The sequence below is a fragment of the Mesoplodon bidens genome, assembly GCF_964165515.1.
Source record: "Mesoplodon bidens genome assembly, chromosome: 6".
In the NCBI taxonomy this organism is placed as follows: domain Eukaryota; kingdom Metazoa; phylum Chordata; class Mammalia; order Artiodactyla; family Ziphiidae; genus Mesoplodon; species Mesoplodon bidens.
This window is the reverse complement of record NC_138162.1, coordinates 19,890,025-19,908,896: the sequence shown is the minus strand read 5'-3', so window position 1 is coordinate 19,908,896 and position 18,872 is coordinate 19,890,025. Positions and strand designations below refer to the sequence as shown.

The window sequence follows — 18,872 nt, the reverse complement described above, 5'->3', positions numbered from 1 at the left end:
ACAATAAAAACAGTAGAAATACGAGGTGTGTTAGAAGATGAAAAGGGCCATGGAGAAAAGTAGGGAGAAGAAAGGGAGTTTGGGTTGGGAGTTTCCCATACTGACCAGCGTGTTAGGAAGGTTTACTGTCCCTCATCACATTGTTTCCTAACAGTAACCTCTGGGAGTTAGGCAGTATTATGCCCATCTCACAGCTGAGAAAACTGAGGCCCAAATAGGTCTCATTCATTCATTCACTCTTCCAGTCATTTCACAGAGATATACCAAGGTACCTGGCTGTGTGCTGACACTGGTGTTAAATGCCAGTGAGATCATTGGGGGCTTACGGAGAGTGGAGTCTACAGCCCCGGTTCACAGCCGTGCTGTGCATGAGAATCAGCGGGGGAGCTTGCCCACCTCCCCACAGGGGTTCTGGTTCAGTTAGTCTGAGTGGGACCCAGGCAGTAGATTCTCATGTGCAGCCAAGGCTGAGAGCCACTGGATTAACAGAAATAGCTGCCAGGGTCACTAAATGGCAGAGCTGGGATTTGAACTCAGGTCTTCTGACCCTTAGTCCCTTTCCCCTTCTACAACACTGATTGAAACAGCTTCTTAAATAAGAGTGGGCCCATCAAGTGAAAAAGAGCCTCCCCACCTGAGAAGGCTTCTTTCTCTGAATCTGCCTGCAATGCTTGCTAAGGGACTTTGCTGCGCTGATTCCAGATGGGGGAGCGGGTGCACAGACCACGTCAGACACGCCTGGATGGAATCCCTCTCCTGCTGTCTGAGCTTGGGCAAGTGGCCTCAGTTGCTTCATGCAGTGGTTGGGAGGGTTAAATAAGATGCTGTGTCCTCAGCACCCAGCACAGGGCTGGTACGTGGTAGATGCTGCATACGTATTTGTTGAATGAATGAGTGAATGTGTGATCACGATGAACATGAAGAAGCAGTGCTGTAGAAGGTCTTGCCCACCTGGTCCCATCAGCCATCTTGCTTAGTTACCAGTTAACCACCCTCCACTAACCCAGAAGGCTACCAGAACCCTATTTGTACCTAGTGAGGGCAGAATCCCATGCAGCCCCTAATCTAACCCTCCTGCCTTCTCTCCTATAGAGCAGCGCTTCTCAGCTGCCCCCCAGGGAACAGTTAACAATGTCTGGAGACACTTTTGGTCATCACAAATGAGAGAGGGCGCTACTAGCTTCTAATGGGTAAAAGCTAGAAATGTTGTTAAAGACCTTACAATGCATGGGACAGATGCTGCACCCAGAGCAAAACCTTATCCAGCCCAAGGTGTCAGTGGTGCCGAGGCCAAGAAGCTCTGCTGTATAGAAACCCTCACTCCATCCAATCCTGTGTGCCTTGGGCCTTCCTCCCTCCCTGCATTTGCTTCCGCTGGGCCCTCTCCTGGCATGCTGAGACCAGTCATCTTCATGTATCTGTCCCTTGATTCCATTCTCGAAGGCCATCTTTTCCAAGAGCCTCTCCCCAGCACCTCCAGGCAGAATTCATCCCTCCCTTCTCACACCAGCCCATTTTCTCAGCCTCTTTAGGACTCTGCACTTTCTGGCTAGCAGGCAACTCACTGGTGTCCTTGGCGCATTTGTCAGACGAGAGCAAGTGCACAGAGAGGACCTCTTCTTCTTTTTTTCCTCACGCGGGGCTTAGCACAGTGCTGGCCACAGACATCTGCCCCGGCATCCCTCACCTCCCTGCCTCCCCTGCCTCCTCAGACACCACTAATCGCTCTTTCTTGCCAAGCCTCATTCAGTCTCAGAATCTTTCTTAACACATCGCCCCAGGTAGACGTGACTAATGGAATGAAGTTGGTACTCAAGTTGAAACTTCCTCCTGGCTCCCTCCTGCAGCCCTCACCCTGCCCATGAGCCCTCCACGTGCCATCTGAGTTGGCCACTGTCTGTGAGATCTGTGCTAAAATGGGAGGGCAGAGGGGGTCATCTGGGAATTTTTGCAGGGAGTGTGATTGACGCTGCCTGAAACGATCTCCTGCCTTTCTGCAGAACTGCCGGTTCTCCCTGGATGTAGCACCCCCTGCATAGCACCTCCATGTAGCGCTCCTACTGAGAACCTTCTCTGGGCTCCTCTGCTGAGCTGCTCTGGGTTTCTGGGGTCCACACCCCCTCCATTTCTGAGTTCCTCTGCCCTTCTGCTCTCCAGCGTGGCTTCTCCTTCAAGCCTCAGCTCACCGTGCCGCCTCCCCTGCTTGGCTGTCTGCCCTCTCCTAGCACTCAGTACTTCTTTGTTCCCCTTCACATGTGTTTAATGCCCATATCCCGTTCTAGAAGGTAGGGAGTGAGTTTGCTTTGTTTATCAGTGTATTCTTAGTGCTTATATAGGGTCTGGCTCATTGGTGGGGCTCAGCAAACCTTTGAATGCATGAATAACCAGATGAATGAATGAGCCATACAGAAACTGTACCTTCCTGCCCTGACCTGTCTCAGGTACCCACTAAGCAGAGTTTGGCGTCAGATACCTAGCTATACTGTGAAGGACTGTGCTTTTGGACAAGCCACATATCACATTTCAGAATCCTATAATTTTTGAGCCAACAGGATGCTTTGAGAGGCCAGCTGGGGAAACTGAGGTCCAGAGAGGAACAGGGACTTGGCGAGTATGCTGTAGTGACTCACTCTGTTTCTGGGCGTGTGTTTCTTCCTCCTGACCCTTTCTGTTGAATGGGGCTTTCGGTCCTGCTGACTGCCCAGTGTGGCCTAGGGGCTGCCAGGGTGGTAGAGAAGTCCAGTGGGAAGCCTCACGGAGTGCTGAGCGAGTCTGGCGAGCTCCATTCTGCTGCAAGAGAAGCCGGGGCCTCGTGCAGGCCGAGGTGGAGCCTGCAAGCTCAGCTTGCAGGGGGGATCAGCTGAGGTCTAGGTGTACGTTGGTCCTCAGGACCCCCAGGCAAGGACAGGACCCCGCTCCTCTCCCGGCCCAAAGCCCAAATAGCATCTCAGCCGATGGGGAGACTGTCTGCAGTAACAGTGAGGTGATGTCTGGTTTCTCCTTGTGCGTTGTAAGCAGTGATTAATCTGGCTCCCAAACCAAAATATAGCCCGAGTTCTATTATAAACATGGGTGCTGTGGAGACCCGCCTGCCCGGCAGCCAGAGGCCCCCTTGCAGATTGCGTGGTCCCTGGAACTCCCCTGAAGCATCTGCTCTCCCCTAGTCCCAGTCAGGCACTTATCACCCACGGGGAAATCACTGCCCGTGGGTCTACCTTGTGGTCAGTGTCTGCCCCGTAATTGCCCAGGGCTCTGTAGAAGGTGATGGTTTAGATTCTTCCAAGTCCTGGGGCCCTGTCATTTGAAGCTATTTGTAGCCCCAGCTTGGTAAACACTGTTAAGGTGCTTCCAGGGAACATATGGACCTCCCCCCGCCACCCCATGCCTTGGCTGTGCTCAGTCTCAGCGGCTCCCAGTCTGCTAAGAGGAACAGGGGTTCAAGGCAGTGTTCAAGGCCCTTCAGGGTTCATGGTTTGGGAAGGACCTAGGAATCGTGGCCTTCTGGACAAAGCACAGCCCAATGGGTCTGGAGTCGTGGGGAACGGTCTGGGCTTGGCCGTAACTTGCTAAGTAGCCTTGGGTAAGTCCCTTCCCTTCTCTGAGCCGCAGTTTCTCATTCTATCCAATGAGAAAGGAGGTTGTCAGATTGACACCTTAGGTTCCTTCCAAGTCAGATAGATACTCCGGAATTCATGATGCTGCTGTGATCCATAAGCTCAGACCTGGCGGGGTGTGGTCTATAAGATGGTCTTTGCCTAGGTGGCCCTGTGGCTCTTCTAGGGAGGCCTTGGGCCTCAACAGTATGTCTCATCCATGATTTGGTGGTTGAGGACACGAGGATTCACAGCCTGCTTCCTCTGGGAAGCTGTGTGGCCTCAGGGAAGTCTCCACCTCTCTGAGCCTCAGTTTCCTCATCTGGCAAATGTGCATGGCAATTCCTGCCTCTCAGGGGTGATTGCACGTTGTTGACGAGTTGATGTATTTAAGGCTTTAGTGCCGGGCCAGGCATAGGGCAGGTCACTGTCCATGTCCCCGATGGTCATTTGTTTCCTTTTAGCTATATCCTGAGTAAAAGATTTACTTGAGGGCTTCCCTGGTGGCGCAGTGGTTGAGAGTCCGCCTGCCGATGCAGGGGACATGGGTTCGTGCCCCGGTCCGGGAAGATCCCACATGCCGTGGAGCGGCTGGGCCCGTGAGCCATGGCCGCTGAGCCTGTGCGTCCGGAGCCTGTGCTCCGCAACGGGAGAGGCCACAACAGTGAGTGGCCCGTGTACCACAAAAAAAAAAAAAAAAGATTTACTTGAAATCTCCTTCTGGCTAAAGCATTGGTTTCTAGCAGGCTTCTTTGTGGCTGCACAGGAAGCCAAAGAAGCAGGTGATGCTCAAGGGCTCCCCGGACCCCTTTCACGCTTCTCTTGGGATCCTTGCTCCATTATTGCATTGGCTCCATTATGGCACTGAGGCAGGCAGAGGATGGCAGAGAGAGGCTCAGAGAGGGCCGTCACCTGGGCTGAGTCACACAGCTTAGAGCTCAAGGCTCCACCCAGCTCTTCATGGGAAAAGGCTTTGCTTGTTCTTCCTCATCTGCAGGCTTCAAGTGGAGAAAGGATAATGATGGCCATTATATGCATCCTGTCCATGACACATCCCTGCTCAAAACCCTCCTGTGGTTTCCTGTCATCTTACTGCCTGGCATGCTCTGGCTTCCTGCTTCTTCTCTGACCACACCACCCCTCTTCCCCTTATCCCTCACTCATTCTGCTCTAGTCACACGGGTCTCATTATTCCTTGAGAGCATTCTTGCCTCAGGGCTTCTGCACCTGCTGTTCCCTCTGCCTGGAATGCTTTTCCCCAGAGAGTCCACCCTGTGTCCAGCTGCTCACACAGAGCAGCCTCCCCTGCCTGACCACCTGCAGTCACCACCCTCCCCAACACTGTCATTCTCTGTCCTCCAACTCTGCTCACTTTTCTTTGTAGCATTAGTCGCTGCCACACATTATATCTTTTTAAAATTTTATTTTCAGTGATGGTAAAAAAACACATCACATACAATTTACTATCTGAACCGTGTTCGTGTGTGCAGTTCATTAGCGTTAAGTATATTCACATTGTTGTGCAATCCATCTCCAGAACTTTTTCATCTTGCAAAACTGAAACTCTATACCCATGTAAGCAAATCCCTGAGACATTACCCTTTTATACTTATTTGTCTTTATATCTACTTAATTAGACTGTAAATTCTGTGAAGGCAAAGGATGTTGTCTTCTTGTTCATCCAATGCCTAGAGTGGTGCTGGAGCATAAAATTTCAGTAAATGTTTGTTGAATGAATGAATGAAATATAAAGATCACGGTACTAACAGCAGCTAGCCTTTATGGGGCCTTGAATTCATTGCCAGATACGGTGCTAAGTGCTTCACACATTATACCATGTAATCTGTACACCGACCCTTAGAGCCCCATTTTACAAGAAGAAACCAGAGCTCAAAGAGGTGACATCAGTGGCCCCAGGTATACAGCCAGCCAATAGTGAAGCAGGATAGGGATCCAGATTAATCTGAAACAAGAGATCTTAACCACTCTGCCTGCTGGCTGCTGGCTGTGGCCTGTGCCTCCATTTGCCCACTGGGGAAAAGAACACACGCCCCCGGGTAGAAGAATCTCACCCAGCCATAATGCATCAATCTCATGGGCCCCAGGTTTGAGATGCAATCATAATGCTGGGCTGTCTCGAGGCGTGAGTAGGTGCAGGAGGAATGCTTGTAAATTCCCCAAACCTCTTGGATCAGACCAGCGCTGCTGTTTATGATTAAAAGCGCTGCTTTCTGGGGGTTTGAGGGGGTGCCGAGTGTGTGTGCCTGTGGGTATCTGTGGACATGCGTGAACTGTACATGCCTGGGGGTGGGGGGCTGCATGACTCTCCACGTGGCCTCAGGTGTCAGAAGGACCCAATGGGGAGCGTAAGCCTGCTGCTCCTTAGCAACGGGATTCGGGGCAAGTGGCTTCCATTCTCCGAGACTCAGTTTTCTCCTCTGTAAAATGGAGATGATAACCCTTAACCCGCTTTCCCCACACCTCATCTGGCTGTTGTAAGGGCTAGAGGACATCATAAAAGTGTAATCCCATGTTATTTATTAATTTATTTTTGGCTGCGTTGAGTCTTCGTTGCTGCGTGCGGGATTTCTGTAGTTGGGGCGAGCGGGGGCTACTCTTCACTGTGATGCGCGGGCTTCTCATCATGGTGGCTTCTCTTGTTATGGAGCACCGGCTCTAGGCATGCAGGCTTCAGTAGTTGCAGCGTGCAGGCTCAGTAGTTGTGGCTCACGGGCTTAGTTGCTCTGCGGCATGTGGGATCTTCCCAGACCAGGGATCGAACCCGAGTCCCCTGTATTGGCAGGCGGATTCTTAACCACTGCGCCACCAGGGAAGTCCCTGGTGTAATCCCAGGTAAACAGCAGTGTGTAGAGGGGGTCCACAGGCATCGTGTGTGTGTGTGTGTGTGTGTGTGTGTGTGTGTGTGTGTGTGTTAGTCTAGAGTCTCATTTATCAACTCCTGGGGGAGCCCTAGAACTCTTGAGTTCCAGAACACCAGAGCTGACGGGGAATCGGAGTTCTCATTCCCTCATTTGAGGTCCAGAGAAGGACAGTAACCCATCCAGAGTTGCACAGTAAGTCAGAGACGGTGTCTAGGTCGTGTAGGGCTCCCCTTGAGAGGGGGTCTAACGGAGATCACCCCGTCTCCTCCACCCTGTCTGAAATGGAAGCCCCTGCTCCATCTTATTTCATAACAGCCCTAAGCTGATGGAAGCTTGAAGTCCAGGGTTTCCCTTCAGAGAGCTCCTAACTCCTATGAAATGGCCGAGGTGGTCATCCCCAGCACCACCTGAAGGCACACACTCGTTTTGATTCTCTTGATCTGGAGGCCTGGCTTTGGGGACCATGGGAATTGGACCAGGGTGACAGAGGGTCCAGGTTGGTGCTGGAATGTTGCCAGAGTCTTTCTCAATCATGGAGTGGCCTCCTTCCCCCTGGAATACTTGCTGGGACCCGTGGGAAGAAGGAAGGCAGCTATTTTGGTTCATACATTTGGTCCACGTGTGTGAGATCTTTTCCGTTAGGGGGTTAATGAGAAGGTCCTGACAGAAGGTCCCAGCATCGCATGGTGGTTGAGCATAACCCAGACCTTAAGGTCCTGATCAGTCTACCCATCCACTGAGACATCCCTCCACCCTTGCTTCAGACGTTCCCACCTTCGCTCTGGATTTGGGAAGAATGGTTGTGATACAGCACCACCCTCTCACAGTTGCCGTATCCTAATTTAGCTCCCAAACCCTGCCCAAGGAGTGATCAACCTGCAACGTCTTCAGGTCTAAGAACCATCGGTGACGGAGAGGAAACCATAGGAACCCTGATGTGCATATATCCATTCTGGGAGTATTTATTGAACGCGTCCCTGCCATGGTGCATGCAGTGCTGAAAAGGCAGGCGGGGAGGCTGGGCCTCTGCGATCCATGGGCCCAGATGTGTCTTCCCAGCCTGATTCGGTCTCTTCCCCCCCCCACAGGGATACAAGGGCTATCCTGGACCGGCGGGGCACCCCGGAGAACAGGTGAGGGCTGCAGCCTCTGCCCTCCCGTGCTTGCCCTCCCTCCCTCCAGCCCCTGCCTGTCCCTGGCCTCCTCCCTGGGCCCGGCTCCATGAGTGAGCTCCAGAGCCAGGAGGTTCTGCCTCCCATCCTGCTGGGGCCCCCACTCTACCCCACCTCTCAGCCAGCCACATCTGCCGCCTCAAAGGGCTGGAGTCCATGTCGGCCCGGTGTTGGCATGAGCCACTCGACTCCAGTTAGAGCCATGAATAGCTGGCCTGTTCCGGGCGATGTTAGGGGATATTATACACGCCGCCACGGGGTTTGAAGGAATTTTGGCTGCCCCGGCCCAAGTCAAACAGCAGCCGCTGCCAGCGTGGGAGAGCCAGCCAGCCAGGCCTCCTCTGGGCCTTATTCCTGGGCTTCGAGCACAGGGGGTTTTGTCCCTCCAAGCTGGTCTGACCGGTTTCTCAGAGGGGTGGGCTTGGGGGCCCAGCAGGCCGATGGCCTCCCCTTCCTCCCATTTCATCTCACATTCCTGCCCTTCTCTTTGTCCATTGTAAGCCCTGGTCCCCCACCAGCCCCCAGATCTGGAGCTGGGCAGGGTCTCTCCTTTCCTTACGTTTCTCTTGTTCCTTTGCAGGGGCAGCCGGGACCCGAGGGCAGCCCAGGGGCCAAAGGTTACCCTGGCAGGCAGGTGCAGTATATGGCTTCTGGAAGCTCTGTGGCCGTGGTGGTGTGAAGCTGGCCACGGGTGCCCCCAGGCAGAGGGAGGTGGCAGGCTGGGGGCCAAGCAGCTACACCTGCTGGGTGGGCCCTGAAGAAAGGGCTGTTCAAGGGGGCTGTACCGAGGAAGCTTCTCTGAAGGCAACAGGGCAAGGATGCCAGGAAGAAACAGAAGAAAGAGGAGTTCTGGGGCTCTGGGGGTGGGGCTCCAGAGGCGCCCCCTGAGCCACCTCCCTGGGACCCTGGGGTAGCTGGGGGCTCAGTTTGAAGAACACGAGTGTAACCCCACTCCCATTCTACAGAAGGGGCAGCCGAGGCCCACAGGAGACAGGACTTGCCGTGGGTTGTTGGCAGCAGGTAGAACGTCTCCATATGTCCTTGCCCCTCTGTCTTTTGTGTTTCAGGGGTTACCTGGACCTGTAGGAGACCCTGGCCCCAAAGGCAGCCGGGTAAGTGGGACTTGGCAAGTGCCACTCGGCTGGAGCCCGGGTGGGCATTAGCTGTCCCTCCAGTGGGCCTGGTGGGAGATCAGGGCTGCAAAGCCTCCACCCAGGGTCTGCTGGGGGGGTTGGGGTCGAGGCCTCCCACCTGAGCACTCCCTGGACTGCAGAGGGACAGCAGGATGGCCCTGTGGTAGGGAACCCTTGAGCCAGCTTGGTCCCCATGGCCAAGTAACTGGGCAGCAAAGGTCTGCTGGGGGCTAGGCCATGGTCTAGCTGCTATAATCAGGCATTTGCTTGCTGTGTCCCCCAGAACATCCCAAGCGCTAGGGAACTAAAGCCTGGGCCAGTTTGTCCATCACTGGAATCCTCAGAGGCCTCTCTCCTGCTATCACCTGAGGACGGGGTGGACCACCCTTTTTGGAGGGCAGTGCTGCCCGATGGGTGAACATTGCCTGGGCCCGGAGGCTGATGGAACATCTGCTCTCCCCCTCCATCGAGGCCCCTGGAACAAACCCTGAGTAGCTAGCAGCCTCAGTTTCCCCATCTTTTCAATGGGAGTGATATCCATTCCTACCTCTGGCATGGTTATGGGGATACCAGGAATTTGGAAGCAAATAGGAGGGGCCACCAGGTGGGGCCTCCTGGGTGGGCTGTGGGGCAGCGGAGAAGGTTTGGGTGAAATGAATGGGGGTAAATGGAGTTTGGAAGACTAAGAAATGACCTTCTGGAATTCTCTCTTCTATATACAAGGAAACTGGGTTCATGGTGGGGATCCGACGGCCCCAGTTCCCACAGCACGCCTAAGGTGGGGATGGGATGAGGACCCAGGTGTTTTGAGGTCTGGGCTCTCTGCCTCTCAAAGAATGCTCAGCAAGTGGGTCACACAGTCCTCCGTCAGACCAGGTCAAGTGTGACGCGTCCTCCGTGCCTGAGCCAAAGCTATTTATGGCTGCAGTCTCAGCCCGAATCCCTGGAACTGCTGGGCGGCTGTTAGGAGAGCGACTGGGAGGTGGGAAAGTTCCCCAGGACATCATGATGGTGATGTTGATGATGATGTTGATGATGATGATGATGATGATGATGATGATGATGATGATGATGATGATGGGGCGGGGTAGGGGTGGTAAAAGGCAGCACCCGAGGAGGCTCCTGTCCTAGGATGCTGGGCCTCCCTCCTTTCCTTTATCCAGCTGTTCCCACAAGCTATGGCCCGAGAGGGACCTCCTGAGCCCAGGGAGAAGGTCTTCCCAGTTCAGCCCCAGGTCTCTGATCTGCCAGGAGGACAGGAGGAGCGAGACAGGCTAATGACATCTGGGGCTGCTTGCAGTTTGCCATGCTGTGGCATCTTGAGGCCACATGTGGGGAGATTGCTGGTCTGGCCCCAGCACACCCGTCTCCAGGGTCACAGGGCCCTGAGCAGCCTGGGTGAGCCGGGGCCACTCAGAGTGCCCTCCCAACTCCGCCACCACCGGCCTCATGTTTATGAAGTAGGCAGAGCGCAGGTTTGGGGGCAGGGTGACTGCCTTTGAGACCTGCTCTGCCATTAACCCGTCATGGGAGCTTGGGCACATCACTGGATCTCTCCAAGTCTATCACCTGCAAATCTGGGATATAAACCCTTTTTGGAAGGATCGGTAAATGTCTCTTGTTAAGATGATGCTGAGAAGGAGGCCCTGTGACCTCTTGAACTTCTAGAGAAGGAGAAATGGTTGTGAGCCTGTGATGGTTGCTTGTTTGTGGGAGACAGTGTAGCAAAGTGGTTAGGAGTCGGACTGGGAGTCAGATCACTTGGATTCAAATACCACATTCTGCTACATTCCAGCTGTGTGACCCTGGGCACATCACTTCACCTCTCTGGGCCTAAATGGTCTCACCTCTACAGGAGGCTGACTAATAATTCCTACCTCCTGAGGGTGTGATGAGGGCCCAGTAAATGCATTAATGCTTGCAGAGCACTGAGAAGTGGGCCTGGCACATAGTTTGTGCTCAGTCAATGTTAGCTTTTGTTATAATTCTGAGTAAGTCATTTCACAAACATCTAGAGAGTACGGTTAGGGATAGGCACCCTGGGCTAGGTCCCTGCTCTTGAGAAGCTCCCAGGCTAATGAGGCCATGAAATGTGGACACCACTAATGAAGATACAGAACAGAAAGTGGTAAATCTGTTAACTGAGGTGCAAATATGGCGCTGGGGTGGAGGGAGGAGGTGACTTCTGGTTTGGGGCGTCAGGGATGCTGGCCAGAGGAGAGAGCCTCAGAGCTGGGCTTGAAAGCGTTTGCTGTGCAGTCGTGGGGATGAGAAGGGCCTGCCTGGCGGAGGGCACCGCGTGGATAAAGGCTGGGAGGCGGAAAACCTGGACTCCACTCCTCACTAGCTGCGCTGCTTTCTCTCCAGAGCCGTAGTTTCCCTTGCTTAGTGAGGAGGAGGATGGGCAGTCAGCAGGGTCCTCGAGAGGGTTGAGTACAGTGGCACACGCGCTTGTGGGACGCCAGCACGCCTGGGTGGCAGCTGCTTTCACCGCCGGATGCACTCAGGGACCCAAGGGTGGATTCGAGCCCCACGTCCATGGGGGGCCTTCGAGGCCTAGAAGGAGGCACTGCAGAAGCCGTGAGCGCCCGCCAGCGTCCCTGGGGGTGGGTAGGGCTTGGCACCACCCTAGCATCTAACCCGGCAGACAGCTTCCTTCCCGCAGGTCCCAGAGCCCCCGGCGCGGGGCGGGCCTCCCCCTGCGAGCGCCCGCGCCCTTCCCTGGCGTGAGGGTATGTGCCTTTGGACTACATCGTGGAAGCCAGCACCATGCAGTCCATGGGCATATACACTTGCCTCAAGGCCTATGTCATCGAGGAGCTGCCGGAGCCGCCAATGCCTCCAGCGAGGAAGAGGAGCCGGGCGCCGGAGGGCAGCGAGGGGGGCTGGGCCGGGCCGGGCCCGCCATACCCCACCACTCGGCCCCTCTGACCTCCCCTCTGCTCTTTCCTAGGGCTACATTGGACTCCCAGGGCTCTTCGGCCTGCCAGGGTCCGATGGAGAGCGAGTGAGTATGCTTTCTTTGTTTACCTCCCACCCGGCCACCCCCTCTGCCAGGTGCCAGTCTGGAGAAGTCACAGAATGCCTCCTGGAGGAGGTGCCCTGGAGTTGGATAAAGGGACAAGTCAAGGCAGACGCCTTCCTGACACAGGGAACAGCACGTGCAAAGTCCAGGACATATGCTGACTTGGCGAGTTTAACAGCACGGTCAAAGCGCTGAGTGTGAGGCAGGAATGTGGGGAGACAGGCTGCGGGGGGCACCTGGGGGCAGTTATACAGCACTCAGGGGCCAAGGTCAGGAGAGGGACTCTGTTCTGAGACCGTGGGGAGCTTTCAGAAAGTGAGAAACGGGCTCATTTCGTATTTCCGATCAAGTGCCTGCAAGCTACGGCCCGTGGGCCAGATCCCGCCAGGCACCAGTTCTGTAGAGCTTTCCGGAACACACCACACTCATTTGTTTATGTGTGTCTGTGGCTGCTTTTGCTCCCACAGGCCTCCGGACCTTCCTCTCTGTTCCCTCCCCGCCTGAGCCCATATTTGGGAACTCAACAGTAATCTCATCAACAAGCTGGGTAAAGAGAATCTTAGGGAAACAGAAGGAGCATTTATTGAGTATCTGCTGAATACCCGGGCACTTGGTGCTTTCCTTAGGAATCTCCCCAGCTCACGTGCATGCAGGCCCCGACTCTGTAGCATCAGAGGACCGCCCATCTGATGTGCAGATAACTGGGGCCTGCTGTGTTTGTGGAGCAGACGCCAGGCCCTCTGTGACTTCCTCTTGTGGGTGAAAGAGGGGCTGGTTTGGGGCAACACTGCTTGTCTCCTGCTGGAATCCTGTCTTGACTTCTTCCCTGTTTCCCCCTACAGGGTCTGCCTGGCGTTCCTGGCAAGAGGGGCAAGATGGGTAGGCCGGTAAAGATTTTCCGTGTCTATTACGCAGATTCTATGGGTGAACCTGACCTCCCACTGGCCACGCGGCCCCGTCCACCCGCGGCCTGGGCATTCTTCGCTTCTCTCTGCTCTGCCCTTGCTCTGCTTTGAGTGTGTGGGTGTGCATGGGGGGGCTCTCTGGGCCTCGTGTCCTGCTGCCAGAACACTGGCTGGCTGCTGCCTGGCTGGGGCTGGGGGCTCCCGTGGACGCTCGGCCCCTCTGGGATGCAGCCTGTCTGTGCATCCAGCAATTGCCCTGCAATGTAGTTCTGTGTCTGGGGGCGGGGGTTGTCTGGGTCATGAGTGTCCACGCTGGGGGGCCTGCCCTAGACTGGGTCTAGGCTGGGTATCTGTGCTTCTGTGTCAGAGAACACTCAGGCTCCGTGTTGTCCTCGTGTCATCTGTTTTACTCGTGTACACACAAGGCCAGAGAGCAGTGAGGTGTTGGGTAGACCCACAGGAGGCATGACCACAAGAGGGGCTGAGCAGGAACCCCGATCCACCAGGTCAGGCTGAAGGAGACCCAGGAATGTACCTGAGGCATCTTTCTTTCTGGCCCAGCCCATGCTGGTGGCTTAAGGCTCTCTGCTGCCGCCCTGCAGGTCAACTCCTAGGCTTGGAACCATCCTCAGCTCCAGGTCTGGGCGTCCCTTTGCTTGTGGTTGATGGAGAAGGGATGGCGGGGGAGGAGGTTAGACGGTGAGAGGCAGCTGGGAGGGAGCCAGGAGCACTCAGGGGTGGCCCAGAGGGGGTTGTCTGTGATTCTAGGGTTGGCATGCGTGTTCATGGGCACCTTACCTGTTGTAGTATAGGGATCTAGGTCCTCTGGGGGCCAAGTGGGGGATTCAGAGAAAAGCAAGATCCAGGTCCTGGCCTCAAGGAGCTGACAGGGGAGGTACCTAGGACAGTCCGTGGCTGACAGCCCCCCTGTGCCTGAGGGCTAATATCTGAAACTTAGATGTGGACGAGGAGTAGCACCTGATGCTTCTGGCTTCAGGGCAAGGACCTGGAGTCTGTGAGGGCTGGGTTGGCCTCTGGATCTCTTCCTCAAGCCAGGTGACCTTTGGCAAGGAAACTCATTCATTCATTCATTGAAGTTGAGTGTGTGCTATGGACCAGGCACTGTGCTTGGTGCTGAGCAGTGAACAAGACAAAATTCCCATTCTCAGGGGCAGACAGACAGACTGACAATGACTGAATGGGGGAATGAAGGGTGAGTGGTTGAACGTCAGGTGGTGCTGAGTGTTAAGATGGAGTAGGGAACCGTGAGTGCTCGGGGGAAGGGCTGTTGGATAAGTTGGCCCGGGAAGTCCTCCTCTCTTCTTGAGAAACCTGAAAAAGGTAAGAATGGGAGCCATGTGGCTATCTGGGGAAGAGCATTCCAGGTTGAGGGAACAGTGGGTGCAAAGGCCCTGGGGTAAGAGCGTTACTGGCTCTGAACTGCAGTTTTCCCATATGAAAAATGAGGATAATAGCTTCTAGCTCGTAGGGTCATTGTGCTTGTCAAATACTAAGAACTCAATATAATAGTGGCATTCATTGTTTCTATTTGTAGATGTTTGGGTGGCTGAGGATCTCTGGTCTGTATGACTTTGAGCCAGTGGCTTTACCTCTCTGGATCTGTTTTTCCAAAGTTTAAGTTGCAGAGTGGGAGCAGTTGACTTACTTAGAATATCTCAGTGGGGCCCTGTCCCATCACCCAGGTCTGCCTCCAGTGCTACCCATGGGGGATTTGCTCAGACCCCATCCTGGGAGCCCCACAGAGGGCCTGGCATTGCCACTTTACAGATGAGGAGATTGAGGGTCGGGATGAATGACTTGGCCAAGGCCTTGTGCTTCTGAGAGTCAGAGCTGGGTTAAAATGCAACAGCCCGAGCTTTTACCTCTTGCCCCAGAGTGTGGCACTAGGGACAGCACTATAGCCAAAACAGACCAGAAAAAAAAAAAAAAAAAAAAAGGCAACACTTACTGAGGCCCTTTTACCTGCATGGTATTTGAACCACATGTGGTTCTCCCATTGATTCTTTGAGGTAAGATTGATTATACCTATTTTCCATACGAGGAAACTGAGGCTTCAAAGCCATTTGCCCAGAGACCCTCTGAGGACTTGCCAGACTTAAACCCCCTTAACTGACAGCTCATTTCTGCTTCTTTGCTCCGTGCCTTGTGCCTTTAACTTCCTAAGATTCCACCCTGGCCTCCATGATGGGAGTTCCCTGGCACTGGGGTGTCAGGCGTGAGTGCGAGAAACCGCCCTCATTCTGCCAAACAGCCCCATGGCCACGCAATACCCCTGAGGGCTGTGAAAGTCCCCTTGACTCTGGTCCAGCTGACATGGCCAGCAAATGGGCAAGGTCTGCGTCAGATATGATTTAATTTGTATGGAATATACTTCATATCACTGAGTCCCTAGGGCTTTGTCTGTGCCTTTGCCTGGCCGCCGAGTCTGCTGTGCCCTTGGCCCACACGCTGCTTGAGCAGACTTTAGGGTCATCCCCCTGTTATGTGCTCCTGAGCCCTTGATCTGCCTAATGGGGTTGGGGGCTCCTTGTGAATGGGTTTTCCTGTTGTCAAAGCTTTGGGCCAGGCGATTTCTAGGCACTTATTAACAGAGAGGAAATGTCAGGAGAATGAGCTGAATTCCCTCATGCCAGATCACAGCTGGCCTCATTTCTGGCAGGGCTGGTGATGATTTTGCTGTAGTCCATTTCTCTCCAGCAAGCAAAACCTCAGGCCCATGCACACGGCCTGCTCAGTGTCAGGCTGGGAAGGAAGGTGTGTGGGAGTCTTCTGCTGATGGGAGCTGAGAAAGACAGCAGAGGTCAGAGCACATCAGAGCTGCAGGAACATTAGAGATGACGTGGCCCATCTTCCTCATCAGACAGATACGCAGACGTATCTTGGAGAGGCCAGTAACTTGCCCAAGGTCACACAGCAAATGGGTGGCAGAAGCAGGACTTGAACCGAGGACCCTTGCTTGCTCGTGCAGGGTGCTCTCCGCATCACCCGTCTCCTCTCTGTGTTCACATCTTCAGCCTCTGAAGGGAAACTTAGACCGCAGCGCTCATCTCACATCACCCGCTGGAAAGTGAAATGTGTTGTGGTTTCCCGAGGAGGGGACCAGATATAAGATGTTACAAAGTTGGCTGGAGTTGAAAGGGTTTCTCCTGGGCTATCCCGGCTTGTTTGGGGCACAGTGCAGTGACACGCACAGCTGGGGACTGAGCCATGTCTTTCAGCCAAGGGTCTCTCATGGGGCCTAGGAAGACGCCGCAGCAAATCCTCTTGTCCGGCACCCTGTGGCTTCACTGTCAAGCCCACTGGAATGCCTGGCAAGACCAGCTCCTGCTCACAGCTTCTCTCATGGCCTCTGGCCAGGCCTGCCAAGGCTGGTCTTGTGTAGTGAGTCAGGCGGGCAGACCCTAAAGCTTAGAGCTGGAAAGGTCCAGCCTTGGCTCCAACTCCCTCGGTGTGTGGCTTCGGGATAATTAGGACTTGTCCAAGGCCACATGCCCATCCGGGTTGGGACAGGGCTTCTCACATGGTTCAATTTTGACTTCAGGCTCTTTCCACTTCTCAGCCTGTGGGGAACAGGGAGCAAAGTGGTTTTCAAATGGGGAAACTGAGGACAAAGCAGATGAAGGTTCTTATTGGTGGTGATGCTGTGAGCTGGGGATGTGATCCCCAGGGTCCCAGACTTGAGCCAGAGCTGTCGCAGGTCTGTTGGCAACTCTGGAATCCTGCTGAGAGCTCTCCCTGCCTCTGTCTTCCTTGCCCGCCGAGGTGACGATTTGTGGGTGGATTCCCAGGTGACTCTCAGAAGGCAGGGGGAGAACATGCTCAGCTTCCTGAGAAAAGGGTGTTGGATCTCAAGGGGTCTTTCCCTGTTGGCACACTCAGAGAGCACGCATCTTCTAGAAAAGGATACAGCCTGTTGTCAAGTACAGTAGGAAGGATGCAAGTCAAGCCTGTGCAGGAACTTCCTGACTTTGGAGAAGGTAAACCCTGTAAAGAGGACTCCAAGATCCTTCTGCAGACTCTTCCTAGAGGTTATTACGGATTCCCACTGTTGGTACTGAACCAGCGTGTGATGGCACATTAGAGTTTACCAGAGGCTGGATTACAAACATCTCACCTCTTCCTCAGCCCAGGGGAAGCTGGGCAGGTGAGTTGTCAGGTGGGTGGGACAGGACTGACCATCTTGCAGGCCGGGGGGTGGGGCTGAGTCTTCAAGACGTAGCAGGACTTCTGATCCTGGAGGCTGCATGCATCCCTGCCCCTCCATCCCACCTTCTGGAGCAGACCGTCGGGTAGACATTGGCTGCGGGCAGGGGTTAGATGAGAGGGCTCTCAGAGGCCCACTCTGCCTCCGGCATCCTGCTGCAGATGTGGTTATGAGGACCATTCCTTTTTCCCTCGTCTAATCCTCTCAATTGCTGTAGCCAAGAGAGAAGGTGGAGTCTCGCCCTGGATCCTGGTTCTGTCTCCTCCTGGGCCTTGTTCTGTTCAAAGTACGAGGCATTCAGTTCCCCAGGGGGGCCCGACCTGGCAAAGTGGAGAAACCACGTGGCTGGGGCCCGGCAGGACGCCGAGCCCATTCCTTGGGCCTCGGGCCAGCCTGCTGCAGCCAGGAGCTCAGGCCTGCACGGGAAGGTCCTGCTGCCGGCTGGGACCACGCACAGGCGGGCACGGCCAGACAGAGAGAAGCAGGCCGGGTGGACGTGGCGGTGCATGTTCATCTCGGCGGCCGCCTCTCTGCGCTGCAGAGGAGCAAGCGTCAGGGCCGGGGGCGAGTGTCGGAACCGGGATGTGTTGCTCAGGGGTGGAAGGCTGCAGCAGGCCAGCAGCTTGACGGGGCCTTGGGCAGGTTCTGGGCCTCCAGAAGGAGGTGCTGATGTCAGGAACACCTAGGGTCTTTCCAGCCTAGACCATCTATGATTATTCCAATCACAGATCTGTTCCAGCTCTTTTAAAGCCCTTTTTTCCAACTGTTGTGTTCTTAATTACCCTGGATTCCTAGAGGTCATCTGCTTGGCTTCTCCGAAGGAAGGGAGACAAGGTGGAGACGGGTATGAGGCCACCGAGCACATAAAAGCAGAACCAGTCCTGAGCCTCAGTAATGCCGTTCCCTCTTGTGCATTAGCCCAGGGCTCTCGTGAGCCCTTGAGAGACCACGAGCTTGCTCTAGTCTGTTCTGTGTATTCATGGTCCATTCGTAGCTAAGAGATCGGGCTCTGGAGTCAGGCTGCCTGGGTTCAGATCCCAGTTCTGCTCTTCCATAGCTGTGTGACTTCAGACAAGTTCCCTAACGTCTCTGGACCTCAGTTTGCTCCTCTCTAAGATGGGACCAATAATAAGCCCTCTCTCAGTGGGCTGTTAAGAGTTTGCTGTTTCTGTCATTGTCGTCACCCCCCCACCCCCACCCCGTCATCACCCACTGGCTATACTCAGGCTGCATTTTGTCCACATAAGTACCTCTCCTGGGAGTTTTGGCCATTCTGATGGTCTCTCCGTTGCTTATGCCTCAGAGATGTGCCCTCACCTTGCTGCTGCTTCCATGTGCTGCCAGGGACTTGCCCGGCATCCAGCATCTCGGCTCATTGTCTCAGTACCCCGATTGTGCAGCAAAGAAAGCCGAGGCTTGGAGAGGCCTGTGGATGGTAGAGCCAGGATTGTCACTGGGTTGCACTGGTTCTAAAGCCTCACAGGGGAAGCTGGGCCGGCAACTGAGTCTGAGAGGAGTCCTTGAGCCAACCTGGAGTGGCCCTGACTGCAGACCTGTGGGTTTGAACCTGCGTGGTGGCTGCTGGGTATGATTATATTGGGTATCGCAGCCAGGATTGGTGCCTGGGGGATGCTGTCAGGATCTCTCTCTTCCTGGTGGCGGTGGGGCCGGGGGATGGGCATTCCTGTACCTCAGGGAGCGGGCTCCTTCCTCCCAGGCCTTGTCCAGGGATTGGGCCAAGCTGAAGGATTCTTAGAGATCACACCCGCCCCCAGCCGGAGCAGGACAGAGGGTCAAGTGAGGGTCTGCCCGCAGTCACACAGTCAACCTGGAGGCGAGCCCGGGCGAGTCTCCAGACATTGAACTTGGAGAACAGAGCATGGACTCCCCAAATTCTGCTCCTTGTAGGCCACGTGGAGTCAGCCAGGTGCCCGGCT

General features: G+C 54.8%; 1 protein-coding gene across 6 annotated transcripts in view; it reads left to right on the top strand.

Annotated features, from left to right (window-relative positions):
• COL27A1 (collagen type XXVII alpha 1 chain) overlaps positions 1–18,872 on the top strand; it is a 145,652-nt gene that overhangs the window by 39,491 nt on the left and 87,289 nt on the right. For all 6 annotated transcript variants that reach the window (XR_014016173.1, XR_014016174.1, XM_081238098.1 and 3 more), the window contains 5 exons: positions 7,564–7,608; positions 8,228–8,281; positions 8,715–8,759; positions 11,734–11,787; positions 12,648–12,692. Coding sequence is in view for 4 of the 6 variants with exons in the window: in XM_081238098.1 (XP_081094224.1) it covers positions 7,564–7,608; positions 8,228–8,281; positions 8,715–8,759; positions 11,734–11,787; positions 12,648–12,692 (243 nt within the window). In the remaining 2 variants the exon portion in view is untranslated. The remainder of the gene's footprint in view (positions 1–7,563; positions 7,609–8,227; positions 8,282–8,714; positions 8,760–11,733; positions 11,788–12,647; positions 12,693–18,872) is intronic.